Source organism: Podarcis filfolensis, assembly GCF_964270895.1.
Source record: "Podarcis filfolensis genome assembly, chromosome: 6".
NCBI lineage: Eukaryota > Metazoa > Chordata > Lepidosauria > Squamata > Lacertidae > Podarcis > Podarcis filfolensis.
Genome location: NC_139609.1, coordinates 2,099,273 through 2,114,881, shown reverse-complemented (window position 1 = coordinate 2,114,881; position 15,609 = coordinate 2,099,273). Strand labels below are relative to the sequence as shown.

Below are 15,609 nucleotides of genomic sequence, written 5' to 3'. Positions count from 1 at the left end.
CAGTGGTACCTCGGGTTAAGTACTTAATTCGTTCCAGAGGTCTGATCTTAACCTGAAACTGTTCTTAACCTGAGGTACCACTTTAGCTAATGGGGCCTCCCGCTGTTGCCGCACCGCCGGAGCACGGTTTCTGTTCTCATCCTGAAGCAAAGTTTTTAACCCAAGGTAATATTTCTGGGTTAGTGGAATCTGTAACCTGAAGCGTATGTAACCCGAGGTACCACTGTATATGGCAGACTACCCATGCTACCTACATTCTGCCTTGCAAGATCTAGGAAATCTGTTATGTAATGTGAAATTAATTTTTTACTATTTACTATTTTATTTATTGAATTTAAATCCTGCCCTATACCCAGAGGTCTCAGGGCAGTTCACAGAGTTGGTGGCAACTTTCTGGCTTTTAAGCATTGCTGTTGCTTCACTCTCTGTATTTAAGTGTGTGTGTATGTGTGTTTGGCTGTGCAGGAGGAGGCTGGTGGAACAAGAAGGGAAAATGTCACCAGGTTTTTTGTGAATGGAGTGAGGCAGAAGGCAGCTGTATTGCAGTGAGAGGCTCTTGTAAGAAAAAGTGGCTTGAATCAGGAGCTCAGCCCTGCACCACATTGTCACGGAATAATGTGTTAGACAGCCTTTTACTGTCTCTGCCGCCTACATGCCCAAGTCAATGGGGCCTTTGTTCCTGGCGCACTGGAAGAATGTGTGAGCTAATGGGGGTAGTGGGAGTTTAAGCTTAGTTACAGAGGCCTTGCTAAATTTCCCAGAGGGACCTAGCATTTCCTGAAGCCTTGCTTGCTGAAGGGTCGAGCTTTGTAGATAGTACAAATCCTGCTCTGAATGATAAGACTCCCTTGTCTAGATGCATGTGGCTTCCTCCCTCTCTCTCCCACCCCCTCCACTCCCCCAATAAAACTCTGCCTGTTCATTGTGCAGCAGCTAGCCCTGCCCTCCGTGTTCTGTAATGGGGTGGTTACACACACAGCTTCATGCAGAAAATGGGTGAAACTACATCAGGGGCACCATTGAATCAATATATTAATTTATACCCCAGATTTCATCCGAATGGGTTCTTAAACAATTAACTTATGGGAGACAGAAAAATATATTAATAATAAGCAGCCCTTACTTAAGCTTTCTTTCAGTCTGAATTTCATAGAGTGGAATAGAATCATAGAATCATAGAGTTAGAAGAGACCACAAGGCCATCGAGTCCAACCCCCTGCCAAGCAGGAAACACCATCAGAGCACTCCTGACATATGGTTGTCAAGCCTCTGCTTAAAGACCTCCAAAGAAGGAGACTCCACCACACTCCTTGGCAGCAAATTCCACTGTCGAACAGCTCTTACTGTCAGGAAGTTCTTCCTAATGTTTAGGTGGAATCTTCTTTCTTGTAGTTTGGATCCATTGCTCCGTGTCCGCTTCTCTGGAGCAGCAGAAAACAACCTTTCTCCCTCCTCTATGTGACATCCTTTTATATATTTGAACATGGCTATCATATCACCCCTTAACCTCCTCTTCTCCAGGCTAAACATGCCCAGCTCCCTTAGCCGTTCCTCATAAGGCATCGTTTCCAGGCCTTTGACCATTTTGGTTGCCCTCCTCTGGACAGGTTCCAGTTTGTCAGTGTCCTTCTTGAACTGTGGTGCCCAGAACTGGACACAGTACTCCAGGTGAGGTCTGACCAGAGCAGAATACAGTGGTACTATTACTTCCCTTGATCTAGATGCTATACTCCTCTTGATGCAGCCCAGAATTGCATTGGCTTTTTTAGCTGCCGCGTCACACTGTTGGCTCATGTCAAGTTTGTGGTCAACCAAGACTCCTAGATCCTTTTCACATGTACTGCTCTCAAGCCAGGTGTCACCCATCTTGTATTTGTGCCTCTCATTTTTTTTGCCCAAGTGCAATACTTTACATTTCTCCCTGTTAAAATTCATCTTGTTTGTTTTTGCCCAGTTCTCTAATCTGTCAAGGTCGTTTTGAAGTGTGATCCTGTCCTCTGGGGTGTTAGCCACCCCTCCCAGTTTGGTGTCATCTGCAAATTTGATCAGGATGCCCTTGAGTCCATCATCCAAGTCGTTGATAAAGATGTTGAATAAGACCGGGCCCAAGACAGAACCCTGTGGCACCCCACTAGTCACTCTTCTCCAGGATGAAGAGGAACTGCCTTCCCTCCCGTTTATTTCTTAGCCAGGTTCTGCACCAAGAAGCGAGGGCAGAGGGGAGGAGTAATGGATGGAGCAGAAGTTCAGCTTCTTCTGTTGCTTCTCTGCTTTAAGACTCCTCTCATTAATTGGCATGGCCAGCATTTTAACATGAGAGATGTTGTGCTACCATCCCATCTACTTGGACCTTTTGCATTTAGCCTGAGGCCTAGTTTTAACAACAACAATATGTGTAGAAAAAATACAAAAACTTGCTTAACTCATGTTTTAATTTGATTGGCAGCACCTGTGCATTCAACTTTAACATGTCAGCACAGCGTACTGATCTCAGATGTGCTGACCTTACACTAGTAGGTACCAAGATCCCAGCATAAATGTGATGCCAAGCAAGTAGAAGTTTGCACCAGTAAAGTACCTTTCTTTTTTAAAAAATTGAAACTTCTGTCATCATGGGTAATCTGGACCTCTTGAGTCCTGAATGGAAAAAGAGAGAGTCCCATGTATGTTTAAATACAGCTGCTTTTTGACTCAACTTCTAACTTTGACGTGCTGGTAACTATTTAAGGCAAATGAGTTCTTAGGTGGTTTGTTGGGGGCCTTGGGGCATTTTTATTTCACCTGGCCATGGGGATTTAGCATCTATTTATTTTTTTTGTAACTCTCTGTTTTACTGTAAATTTCTACCTTTTGATTTCTGTTCCTTTTAAGGGTGCATTGTTTTCTGCACATTGCATGGGAGAGTGTTCTGTAAATGTTAAAAGTGCATATCCATGGAGGGTGTGTGAGGAGGAACTCCCTTGAAGGAATATTTTCCTTGCTGTTTATGTCTTAGACTTAACAGAGGGTGTTTACTTTGAGGCATTAATTTTTGTGCCTCAGGGAGATACTGCATGTTCTAGGAGTCAGATGTGTTTGCAGCATTCCCCCATTAATACTGTGCCTGAAGGAAGTGGCTGCAGGAATCGTGCCCGTAGTGGAACCTGTATAGCAGTCTTTGTGGTAGAAGGAGGAGAAGGGTCTTGCCTTGCATCTGGTTGCAGCGAACACACTCCTGCGAGAAAATAGGAAGTTTCTGTGTGGCTCTTGAGTTGATCAGGTAGCGTTCTCTGTCCCCACTGCCACCTTTGCCCATATGTCCCTGGATGAACATTGTTTACTCCAAAAGAATTGCTTGTTTTCTTAAGTTAAATGTACTGGCTATTGAGAAGGGCTCTCAAAAGGCTGAGCTCCCGAGCAGGGATCAAGAGTGGGAGGATTTCAGCCTATGCTTATCTCATGAAGGCAATCTTCTCACAATCTGGCACTTTTATGAGGAGCGTCAGCTGGCAGGGATATTTTATGATATAAATTATCCATCCGTTCTGAAGAGCACAATGACAATGGGGCTTTTGTGCTCTGAGAATAAGAGAGGGGCCTTCATGGACGTGGCCATACTTTTCCTTCTCTCTCTATTTATAGATTCAAGGCTGTAGCACTTCCTTAGCATTGTTGGTATTCATGCAAAGAGATCAAGGAGGCGAGAACCTCCTCCTGCCCCCCAAAGTCATTTCAGTCCAGCTTCCTTTGCTGCTGCTGACAGGAACTTTAAAAAACCACTTCTCAGCAAAGCAGATGAAATCTTCAGGATAGAGTCATGAGGTAGTGCTGGTTTGCAGCTTTTGAGTCGGACCACCCATTCCTCAGTGCCCTATTTTTGTGTCTTACTCCTTTGCTGCAGTGTGACAGCAGAACATTTATTGCCTCAGCCAACACCTAGTTTAACTAGAGGAACACTTTTGGGGGGTGGTGGCATAGGCCCAAACACCCTGCCCCCAAGTCAAAATGATTATAGCCACAGCACCTTCCCTGGTCTCCTAGTTTGAGATTTGATGGCCTGGTTCCTCTCCTTAGTGGGTTGCTGGTGGCTGGTCTTCCATTTATCAATGACCCGGAGGCTGGGGTGACTGGGGAGGGAGTGCCCCTGTGCACAACTTTGCTTATACTGGTATACAGGTAATATGGCTTGAACTGTGTTAAAACAATCATTAATCTAGCAAAGTATTCATTCGTCTCTTGATTTTGGGCTGTGACTTTAGCATCCTTAGGTCTTTCTTTTAAAACCTTAAGGTCTTTCTTTTAAAATGGCAAGGCTAGAAGCTCCATACATGCAGAACATGTGCACTCTCCCTGTGGCACTAGGGATGCTTGCAAGCTTGGGAGCACTTCAGGTGAAAGGTGAAGCATGAGCAACTTGCACATCTCCCCTCACTCTCCCAGACACCCTTTTAATTGAGCATTCCTTATTATTTGTGCTCATGATTCTTATCAGGGCAGTCATATACAGTACTGTACAGTACACTTTCAGTGGCATTGTACATCCAGTAGGTTTGCGGGAAATTATTCTTTTTCATTTGCAGTAGGTGCATGCCCTGTGGTTTCCTGCTAAATCCTATAACTTTTCCTGACACAGATGCTCTGGGGTTTTTGTCCTGCTTTTGTTGCAGTATAGTGAAGAGTGTGATAGGACTGGAGAAGCATAATAGAGCAACTAATGATGTGTGGACAGTCCAGTAGAGAGTCAGTGGCGTGGCAAATAACAACAACAACAACAACAACAACAACAACAACAACAACAACAACAACAACTTTTATTTATATCCCACCCTCCCCAGCCGAAGCTGGCCTCAGGGCGGCTAACAACAATAAAACAGTACCACAATACAACACAACACCTCTAAAATCATTCATTATAAAATTAATTCAAATCAAACCAATGGCAACCATTGGGCCAGAGCTCCGCGAAGATTGCCGAAGGAGGGAGTCAGGCTGTGCCCTGGCCAAAGGCCTGGTGGAACAGCTCTGTCTTGCAGGCCCTGCGGAAAGAAGTCTCTTGTGACAGAGCATTCCACCAGATCGGAGAATCTTCAAAGAATGAAGCTGGAATAGGTATGGAAGTAATTTCGAAAGGGTTATCTTTCTTCATCAAGATTATTGAAGTTGCTCTCTCCTTTCTGCAAGAGGAAAATACATTGCTGCTGTACTTCCTAACACGCCTCCTCTCTGAAGAAAACATTTTAAATGCATTTTCTATCCATTCTGTTTAGACCTGCATGCACCTTTTGTGCAGAGTAACTCAGCACAAGGTTAATATAAAACTTAAAATCCACTTTTGTAGCACAAAGCCCATCCCTTTTGGTAGTATAAAGCAAAAATAATGAAACTAGTTTTGTAGCATGAAGCCCATCCTTTAAGCCAACCCTAATATTTTTGGCATCTGAAGAAAGGCAAAAGTTGACCTTCTGCTCTTCTTTGGAATAAATAAACCATTTCTTTAAAGGCTTTCTGACACTGGCATGCTGAAATGACTGGGCTTGGGTTTTGTTTTTGTTTTCTATTTAAAATATGCTGGTTTGGTTCTGGACATCAACTAGAAGCCTGGCTGCAAAGAAAAATAGTGTCGGAAGAGTTAAGCATGCGCACTTGTTTGCTGGTGTAAATGTGCAATTTAACCCATAGGGCCTAAGTACATGTTACATATAAACCCTGATAGCCATATTGCCCCAGGAGAAACTGTTCAAGAGGGAGGTAGTTTCAGCAGAGGAGTACAAAATCATAGAATTGTAAAGTTGGAAAGGACTGAAGGTCATCTAGTCCAACTCACTGCAATGCAGGAGTCTCAGTCAAATCATCCATGACAGATGGCTACCCAATCTGTGCTTGAAAACCTCCATGGAAGGAGAGTCTACCACCTCCTGTGGGAGTCTGCTCCACTGTCAGACAGCCCATGCTGTCAGAAATTCTTTGTGATGTTGAGTTGGAATCTCCTCTCTTGTACAGCGGTACCTCGGTTTTCGAACTTAATCCGTTCTGGAAGTCCGTTCTTAAACCAAAGCCATTCTTAAACCAAGGCGCCCTTTCCCTAATGAGGCCTCCCACTGCTGGTGCCCTTCCACCATTCGGCTTCCATTCGTAGACCGAGGTTAAGTTCGTTAACTGGAACACTATTTCCAGTTTTGCGGAATACCGAATGGTTCGTGAACAGGGCTGTTCTTAAACCGAGGTACCACTGTAATTTGAATCCATTGGTTCTGGTCCTACCCGCCAGAGAAAAGAAAGCAAGCTTTCTTCATTCTCCATGTGACAGCTCTTTGAATATTGGAAGATAGCTATCATATCTCCTCCCAGTCTCCTCTTTTCCAGGATAAACAAACCCAACTCTCTCAACCATTACTCATAAGGTTTGGTTTCCAGACCCTTAATCATCTTGGTATCCCTCCTCTACACACAACTCTAGCTTGTCAATATCCTTCTTGATTTGTGGTGCCCAGAACTGGACACGGCACTCTAGGTGTGGACTGACCAAGGCAGAGTAGAGCGGTACTGTTACTTCCCTTGAAGTAACATACTATTGCACCCTGTTGACAGTGGAATGGACTCCTTCAGAAGGTTGTGGACTCTCCTTCTTTGGAGGTTTTTCAACAGAGGTTGGATTGCCATCTGTCATGGATGCTTTAGTTGACATTTCCATGTATTGCAGTGGGTTGGACTAGATGACCTTCAGGGGTCCCTTCCAACTTGACCATTCTATTGTTCTGTGATTCTGTGCAGCCTAGAATAGCATTACCTTTTCCCACCTACTGAGTCTTGGCTCCAAATCCCTTCCCCCTCCCAGCTTCTCCTAAATAGTAAAAAGGTAAACAGGTAAATGACCTGGACTGTTAAGTCCAATCAAAGGCGACTATGGGGTGCGGCACTCATCTCGCTTCAGGTCGAGGGAGCCGGTTTTTGTCCACAGACAGCTTACCTGGTCATTTGGCCAGTAGGACTAAACTGACAACGGGACACCGTGACGAGTGCCAGAGTGCACGGAAACGCTGTTTACCTTCCCACTGCAACGGTACCTATTTATCTACTTGCACTGGCATGCTTTCAAACTGCTAGGTTGGCAGATGCTGGGACAGAGCAAAGGGAGCTCACCCCATTGTGTGGATTCAAACTGCCAATTGGCAAGCCCCTTAAGAGGCTCATTATAGTGAGGTTTTTTTTTGTTATTAAAAATAAAAGCATGCTTATCTCATCACTCTTTAGTTTCTCCATCCGTCTTCCCCCCAAAAATGGTTTAGAAATAACTTCTAAAATAAAAGCAAGTGATAAAAAAATTAAATCCCTCAACACCAGAAAGTTTAGTGGTAATCTGTGTTGTAAACCTTTTTGTCTCAGAAACAGTTATTTTTAAACCAGGCAAACATTCCCAATTTTGTGGCCTTTCCTCCGAGCCAGATTTTTGGGAGAAAAAGGTCCAGTAATTGCTGAACAGCACACTACAAAGCATTCTAGCAACTTTAATTTCTTATGCTCACCCCCCCGCCATGTCCTGTGGTGCATATAGGAGAGGAAAAACAATTGATTTGAATGACTTTCTCAGCAGCCACTAAGCAGTAGAGCAAGGTCTGGACCTTTTGGGATTACCCAACTTTCGTGGTTCAAGCGTGAAACAATAATACCTCAGTGTGATTTTTATGTTAGTCTGGAGATTTTTCTGTTTTTACTTGTTATTCATTGGAATCCTCTGTGCTGTAATGGGACCACGTTTTGAATTCCATGTTAGGAATAATAATCTCGCAAGGTGAAGTTTTTGAGGGATACCTTGGTTATCTATTTTAAAATTATACACAGGCAACTCCCCATTTACACAGGGGTTGTCTTCCAAGGCACCGCGCATGTCAGTGGGACGCGTGTAAGCCCGTTCTGCCCCTGCCCCCTTCCGGTGCCAAAAACGGCATGTGTGTCAGCGGTCATGCGTGTGCCAAACATGCACAAATGGGAAGTATTGCCTGCATTGTAATGTTATACAAGATGCTTACAAATTCAGGAAGGGCAGCCCCTGCTTTGAGGGGCTTATAACATCAAAATTGAGACAGCAGAGAAAAAAGAGGGAAATGGGAGCAGGAGGAAACCATAAATAATATTTTATTATTTTTGGTTACACATACTTCAGCTTAGTTACAGCAGCTGGTTATGTGGACTAGTTGACTGTTCTACACGCTTCATGGAAAAGGTGGGTTTTGAGAAGGAAGCAAGAGAGATGGCTTCAGAGGGGCACTTCTGGAAGGCCAACCAACATTTGGGGCCAGGGTAGTTGCTTAAAAAGGAAGGCTGAAAAGCCACATGCACACCCCAGCCTTTTGAAACCCAAGCTTTAGTATTTTATTGACCCATTGTGGGTTTTGTTCTGTTGCATTAGCACAGTGGTCTGTTTTTGAACACCTGCAAGCAAAACATCTGGTTGCCTTTGCTTAAGGCTTGTTGCCTCTGTAGATCATGCATGCTAGACTTTCCCATGGACAGCATTGATGGAAGGAGCCCACATTTAGGGCCTCTCCAGAAACTTGCTTTTGCAAATCCAGGTTATTGGTGTTTTAGCTTGGGTTGAAATGGAAGAAACAAAACCTAGGAAATATGAGGTTGTGTGCCAGGAGGTTTTTAAAAATATATATTGGCTTTGGCACTTGCTATTAAAATCTGTGCCCCTTGTGGTCCTGCTGTTCTTAGTGCAAGCTTTGCTGCTTCGTGAGACAGTACAAAGACTGCAGTTTCCAGTCTAGGCTTAAGCACTCCAGAGGAGAAAGGAACTCCTTATCTCTTCCACTGTGTGTCAATTTATACATTGTTATCAAATTCCCAAATACGGGCTCATATTTACATGCATTTGCATGGAAGAAGTATCATGTGAGCTGAAATTCTTTGCATACCTGCTTATATGTAATTATCACTACAGCGGCAGCATCTTCTACTGCTATCTTAAAGGTAAAAGTTAAGGGACCGCTGACCATTAGATCCTGTTGTGACCGACTCTGGGGTTGCGGCGCTCATCTCGCTTTATTGGCCGAGGGAGCCGGCGTATAGCTTCCGGGTCATGTGGCCAGCATGACTAAGCTGCTTGTGGCGAACCAGAGCAGCGCATGGAAACGCCATTTACCTTCCCGCCGGAGTGGTAACTATTTATCTACTTGCACTTTGACGTGCTTTCGAACTGTTAGGTTGGCAGGAGCTGGGACCGAGCAACGGGAACTCACCCCGTCGCGGGGATTCAAACCGCTGACCTTCTGATTGGCAAGTCCTAGGCTTTGTGGTTTAACCCACAGCGCCACCCGCTGCAGAGATGTACTGATGAGTACACACATAAATTATAGCACTGAGGGAGCAAGACCATTAAATGGGTCCAACTTTCAAGGCAGTTTCTGCCTGTGCTGTAGAAGGAAGTCGGGAGTAGGTGGGGTTCCTCAACCTGGGAAGGAAAACTCTGTTCCGAAACCTCCACTGCCTTGCAGGATATCTTTGGAAGAAGAAAAGACTAAGGAGTAAAAAAATCCAGAGTAGAGTTCCTAAGACAGTTGCATGGCACCTTGTACGCCACCTCCTAGGAATGCTTGCAGCCACATATATTGCTGTGCTTTCCTTTGGACCACATCAGCGGGACCGAGAGAGAGGTCTTGTAGTCTGGGCAGCCCAGGACCTCCATACAGGCTTCACCCTGAGGAGGTCACTTCAGTGCTGCTAACACAGCGATTTGACTTCACTCCTGTTGTTGACAGGTGCCAACAACAACAGGGACAATCTGAGGGACCCAATGAAACTGTGAATATGCTAGTGCATCTTATTGCAGTTATTGCGTTGTTACACACCAGTCTCCTCGCATGACTAAGAAGTGCACAGGTGACTGCACACACCCTGGAAACCCACATGTGTGTAACATTGACAACCTCTCACAAGCCACATTGAGCATGTGAAATAGGGTCTTATATGTGAAAGCACTTGTGTCACAGTAAATTTGTTAGACTTTAAGGTGCCACAGCAAACATGACAATTTTTCATGGGGAAAAGAATCTCGGTGACTTGTTATGGCAACAGGTGTGATCAGTGGGATAACTGAAGTTGTTCAAAGTTTAAGAAATCTATGCTCCTTGAGATGTTAGCCAGTCATAAATGGCTGTGTGTTCTTTTGTGCTTGAATTGTGCATGTTTGTGTGTGTGTGTGTGTGTACACACACACACACACACACTTGCGCTTGCACACATGCGCTCACAAACTATCCTCATCTCTGCTGCAGTGTTGGGCAAAGGGCATTCTGTCGTATCTGCTTTTGTTGCTTGGTTGCAGAATGCATTTATTACGGTGAGATAGTGTGTGCATACAATCCTGCCCACTGAGGTGAAACAATAACAGCTGGTGTGCAGCTGTACACCTCACTCTGGGAACTTTTCTCACAGCCAAGAAGCCCTGAGAGGAAGGTGGGGGTGGGAGCTTTATTTATTTATTTATAGGCTCTTCCCACAGTTGTAACTCTTGTTAACTGCTTCAGGCACCCCAGGGGCAGCTCTCTAGTTCTTCTTCTTCCGCAGGTTTATTCTTTCTGATGCCACCAGGACATAAGAGCAAGGGGAGCCCACAGTGCATTTGGCTGCCTCGTGGACTGGGAGTAGCACAGGAGTCATTTGTCTTGAGCTTTTCAGGAGGCCATTGACAAAAAATAAAAATAATTCCTAGTTATGCACCCAGGCTGAGGAATGGCAGCCAGTGTGCTCCACTGTAAAATCTGAAAACAATAAGCACCATCCCCTGTTGCTACAACTGTGGTGGAAGGCTGTCTAGCAAGCTCTTGCTAAAAAAAAATTCCTTGAAGCGTCTCTTAACAGAAGTGCCAGTGTTCTTGAACAGTGAAGCTTAAGAATGCTCATTTCATTCCCAATTCAAAAAGGAGGGTGTTTTTTTTTTTTACACCCCCACATGTAACCCTTGAAGCTCTTATAATGGATTCTCCATGTCCATTATAAATGCATAAATGAAAGCTGCTTTCCTTCTGTCACTTTCTCAGCACCACCCCTTCAAAAATGTGCCATCCGCAATGCCCAGCTGATACGGTAGAGAACATGCCTCATAATTTTAAGTATTTTGTGCCATTGCCTTTTTGCTGGGGAGAACCTTTTCCCCACTTAAGGAACTTTGCCCCAAAGGAAAAGTTTGGGAGGGGAGGCTGCAGCCAGCGTTGGTAGAGAGTATATTGTTGCAGGATTACACGTGTGTTTTCCCTATTTCTTTCTTTATCACATTCATGCTGCATTAGCAGCACCAAAGTGAACTCCCCCCAGGGGACAAGCCTGGGCAGAATGTTTGGAGGTCCTGGGCTGCCTAGATGATGAGACCTCCCTCTCATCCTCACGGATGTGAGGAAAGCAGAGCAAGATGTTTGGCACCAGTGTGGTTGCAGGGGTGCCAACTTGAGTAAGGTGAGCCCTGCCCCACATAATTGATCACATGATGTGATGCATGCACACCATTTGAATGGCAATGCCCATCAACTTTGGAGGGCTCCAGCCCCCTCATATATTTTATGGGGGGGGCAAAGTCCCCATGGCCCCGGCTCCTATTCTTTTCAGGAGTTGCCAGAAGGAGACCTACAAGACACCATCCAACTGCCTTAGAGACTCCACTCCGGATTTGCGTCGGGTTTACTCCTGAGCCCTTTCTTCTCCCAAAGATGTCCCACAAGTCGGCGGGTGCAGATTGTTCCTCAGGCTTTACTCACGAAGCCACTCTTACAAATGAGTGTAGCTGCAAGGCAGCAAACGTTTAGGATCAGTGTTTTCCTACTCCTAGGTGGGCTACCTTCCTAGGTTGATGGGCCTCACCTGCCCCTCACTTCCCTCTACAGCATGTGCAGAAACCGCCTTCTTCACTGTTAGGCCCATTACTGGTCTCGTCCACTCAATTGGCTGGAGTCTATCTTCACATGCAGTCCCTAAATCACCAAGGATTTGAAACTCATTTGCTACCTTCACCTGGTTAGCCTAGTCCAAGCCGTTCCTGGCATGTGGCTGCTATTGAATGCTGACAGTTTCTACGAGTCACAGTTGAGAGCTGGGTGCAGAGTGGCGACCAGTGGTGGATGGACTACCCAGAAGGAGCATGTCCCCCACCAGAGACACTACCCCTCCTCTAACACCCCATGCATTTCTATGCACACCCACACAAATACGAAGCAGAAGTGATTTCAAGCAAGGACTATAGGCATGCGGCTTTCAGAGAGCCAGAGGATGCTGAGGTTTTCATGAAATTAGGCCAAGAGCAGCATGTTTCCCACTGGGCCACAAATCCCCCAACTAACAGTTAGGCTATTACAATGCTGATGCAGTTCCTTTCAAACTGTCCTCTACTACCGATGGTCTTGCTGAGGAATAAACACCAAAAATGCTGACGACATCTTGCCCTCCACCCTTCATCACTGGCCCTGCAATGCACAACCATGGGAGAGTACAGAGTTGCTCCAGAGTACATTTGCAGTTCACTTGGGAAACCTTTGGCCCTCCAGATGTTGCGGAATTACAACTCCCATCACCTCTAGCTACTAGCCGTGCTTTCTGGGGCTGATGGGAGCTGTAGTTCCGCAACATCTGGAGAGCCAGATGTTCCTTATCCCTGGCCTTGGTGATAGGGAGCCCCATCACTAACCCATGTGAATGGCATGCGTTCCAGCCGTTGAAAAGAGCTGTTCATTTGGCTGGCTGGGGCAAGCTATGACTTGCATCCAGCTGACCAGACAGGGAAGCTTTCGTAACTAGAAGAGAGGTGACAAATGGAGGCAAAGTTCAAGCTTACTTGCCAGTGGATTTTCCCATTGAAAACAGTTGACCTTAAAAGTGCTTCCCTTTCCCTGGGCTGTGCCCCAACGTCTGTTCTGTTTCCATACCATCAATGTATAAACAGTAAAAGTTTCTGGGGGTAGCAGCATTTGCACCTATATTTGCAAGGCTGCCCCCCAGTGTGCCCCAAAACCACCTTGCTGTGGGTTGGGGTTCCTTTTCAGATAACTTGATGAAGGAAGAGTTCCCTGTAGGAGATACTTCGTAAAACCGCTGAGCTAAAGGGAGTGAAATGTTGGAGTGCCGCACGTTCCTAGGATGCAAAGATGATCATGGCTGGTTTATTTGACGTTTATTGAGCCTGTTTGGGGATATGCCAGCAAATGGAAAGAATCTATAATGGAGAGGCCTCTTTTCACAAACTGGGTGGGAAATGTATGTAGGTGGGCAGGGGGTGGGGGGTGGGGTGGAAGAGAGTGGGTTTTTTGTTTGCTTTTTGCTGAAGCTGATAAATCCTGAAGCTATTCTTCATTTGATTGCCTACAAAGAATTAGTATCAAAGGGGGATTCCCCTTTTCTTCCTGGGATGGCTAAGTTGAGTCGAAAACAGTTCCTTGATCCTAACCATAATGGCACGAAATGAGGAGCTAACAAAGGCTCTGATTGTCACAACAAGAGGCCCGACTCTCCCAGTTCTCTGGCTTGGCTCCAGCATTTCCTCTTTGCTGTGTCAACTGTAGGGAAAGTGAAAGTATGAGCCCATCATCTTTGTGGGAAACGATATTGCACTTCTGAACCAGTTGCTGTGGTTTCATTCAGTGTCGTACACAGAAACATGTCTCCTGTCTTGGAGTTCTTAAGATTATGTGAGGCTCAAGATTATGCGAGTACCTTTTTAAAACAAAGCAATGGGGTGTGTGTTTTTTAGCATTTATTTATTTAGCGTTTATATAGACTTTCAGGTGTTCCAGATATTTTGCTTAGGAAGCTGCCTTACGGTCTTTCTGGCTCTCCAGAGAGGGACAACCCTGCAGTGTAGTTCAGCTTCTAAGTGGTTTGCACAGCAACCGTGCTGTGTTGTCCAGATGCATCAGTCCGTTTTAGCAGGTTGGGGTTTGGTCTGAAACAGAGAGAGAAGCTTCCAGTAACCCTGAGGTTATGGGGCACAATTGCTCTATGAGAAAAGTTGTGATGTTTGCGACTTTTTAGAAAAAAAGGGTGAGTAAGAGGGGGAACATGTACAAAATTGTGCATGGTGTGGAAAATGTAGGTGCTCAGGGTCATCCAGTGAACCTTTTCACACAGCACAAAATTAAACTGGACTTTGTCCCCATAATATGTAGTGATGGCCACCAGCATGGATGGCTTTAAAAGGGGATTAGACAGATGCATGGGGCTTGTGGTTATCAGGGGATGCTAGCAACAATGGCCATATGGTGGAGACTACCAGTTTCTGGGAATCAGATGCAGAGAGTGCTGTCGCACTCGGGTTCTGCTTGCAGACTTCCCATAGGCATTTGGCTGGACACTGAGAATGGGGTGCTGGAGAAGTGGGACTTTGGCCTAGGACGGTGCTGTGTTACCTGTTCCTTTTATCTCCATATTACACGTTGTGCTGTATTATTATTATAAACATAGCTTCTCATTCTGATTTTTCACACAAACATTTATAGCAAGTCGACCCTGCAGACTTTGAAAAGAACGAAGAGACATTTCTCTCTCTTCCTGCTCTTGTGTTTTAGTCTCAAACTCTCAACACTTTTTCTTCTCTTACAGGAAAGGCCTTTGATATTACATACGTACGCCTGAAATTTCACACCAGCCGGCCGGAGAGCTTTGCCATCTACAAACGCACTCGGGAAGATGGTCCTTGGGTGCCTTACCAGTACTACAGTGGCTCATGCGAGAACACCTACCGCAAATCCAGCCGTGCCTTCATCAGGACCGGGGAGGATGAACAGCAGGCCCTTTGCACAGACGAGTTCAGTGACATCTCTCCACTCACGGGAGGCAACGTAGCCTTTTCAACACTGGAGGGCAGGCCCAGCGCTTACAACTTTGACAACAGCCCTGTCTTACAGGTAAGGAGAATGGGGATTGGATCTGGATCAGAGGCTGTGATTGAGGCACATCTCAGTTCTTCATATCTAAGTCTCTCCTGGGTACAACCAGAAGAAGACACTAGGCAGTTCCTCTCTACTTTTTATGGATAACCCCAATGTAGGCCCACAGCATGCTCCAGTTAGCAAGGTTATCTATGGTCCTGCTTCTTCAGGTGTGTTCTGTATCTTGCTGTTTAGCAGCTGGTCAGGGAGACCCCTGGCGTGAGACGTGAAGCAGCTTCAGGTTTGCGCCTGAGTGCAGCACAGTGGGAATGGACAGATCTGAGCCTCAGGGTGCGATTCCTCACACGTTCTCTGGCACAATCTCTATTGAAATGAATGGGAACCACAGAACAACCTGTCTGCTCCTTTGAAGGAGACTGATATACATGTGTGATGAAGAATAATTAGTAAAACGGTAATGGGAGAGCTTGGGAATTTTGCTGTTTTTGTGGTCCACCATGTAGGTCCAGTGGTTTGTTGCAGGGGAAAACTGGTGCAGATTTTTATAAGAACGTAAGAAGAGCCTGCTGGATCAGGTCCATGGCCCATCTAGTCCTGTTGTCACACTGGCCGTGGGAAGACCACAAGCAGGACCTGAGAGCAGTTTTCAGCAGCATTATTCAGAAGTACAGTGCCATTGGATAGCCTTAATATCTATGAATTTGTCTAATCTTCTTCAAAAGCGATCTAAGTTGGGGGCCATCACTGCCTCTTGTTTAAC

At 45.5% G+C, this 15,609-nt stretch overlaps 1 protein-coding gene across 2 annotated transcripts in view; it reads left to right on the top strand.

Annotated features, from left to right (window-relative positions):
- Window positions 1–15,609, top strand: part of LAMC1 (laminin subunit gamma 1) — a 120,429-nt gene that overhangs the window by 50,503 nt on the left and 54,317 nt on the right. For both annotated transcript variants that reach the window (XR_014549821.1, XM_083621359.1), the window contains exon 2: window positions 14,560–14,864. Coding sequence is in view for 1 of the 2 variants with exons in the window: in XM_083621359.1 (XP_083477485.1) it covers window positions 14,560–14,864 (305 nt within the window). In the remaining variant the exon portion in view is untranslated. The remainder of the gene's footprint in view (window positions 1–14,559; window positions 14,865–15,609) is intronic.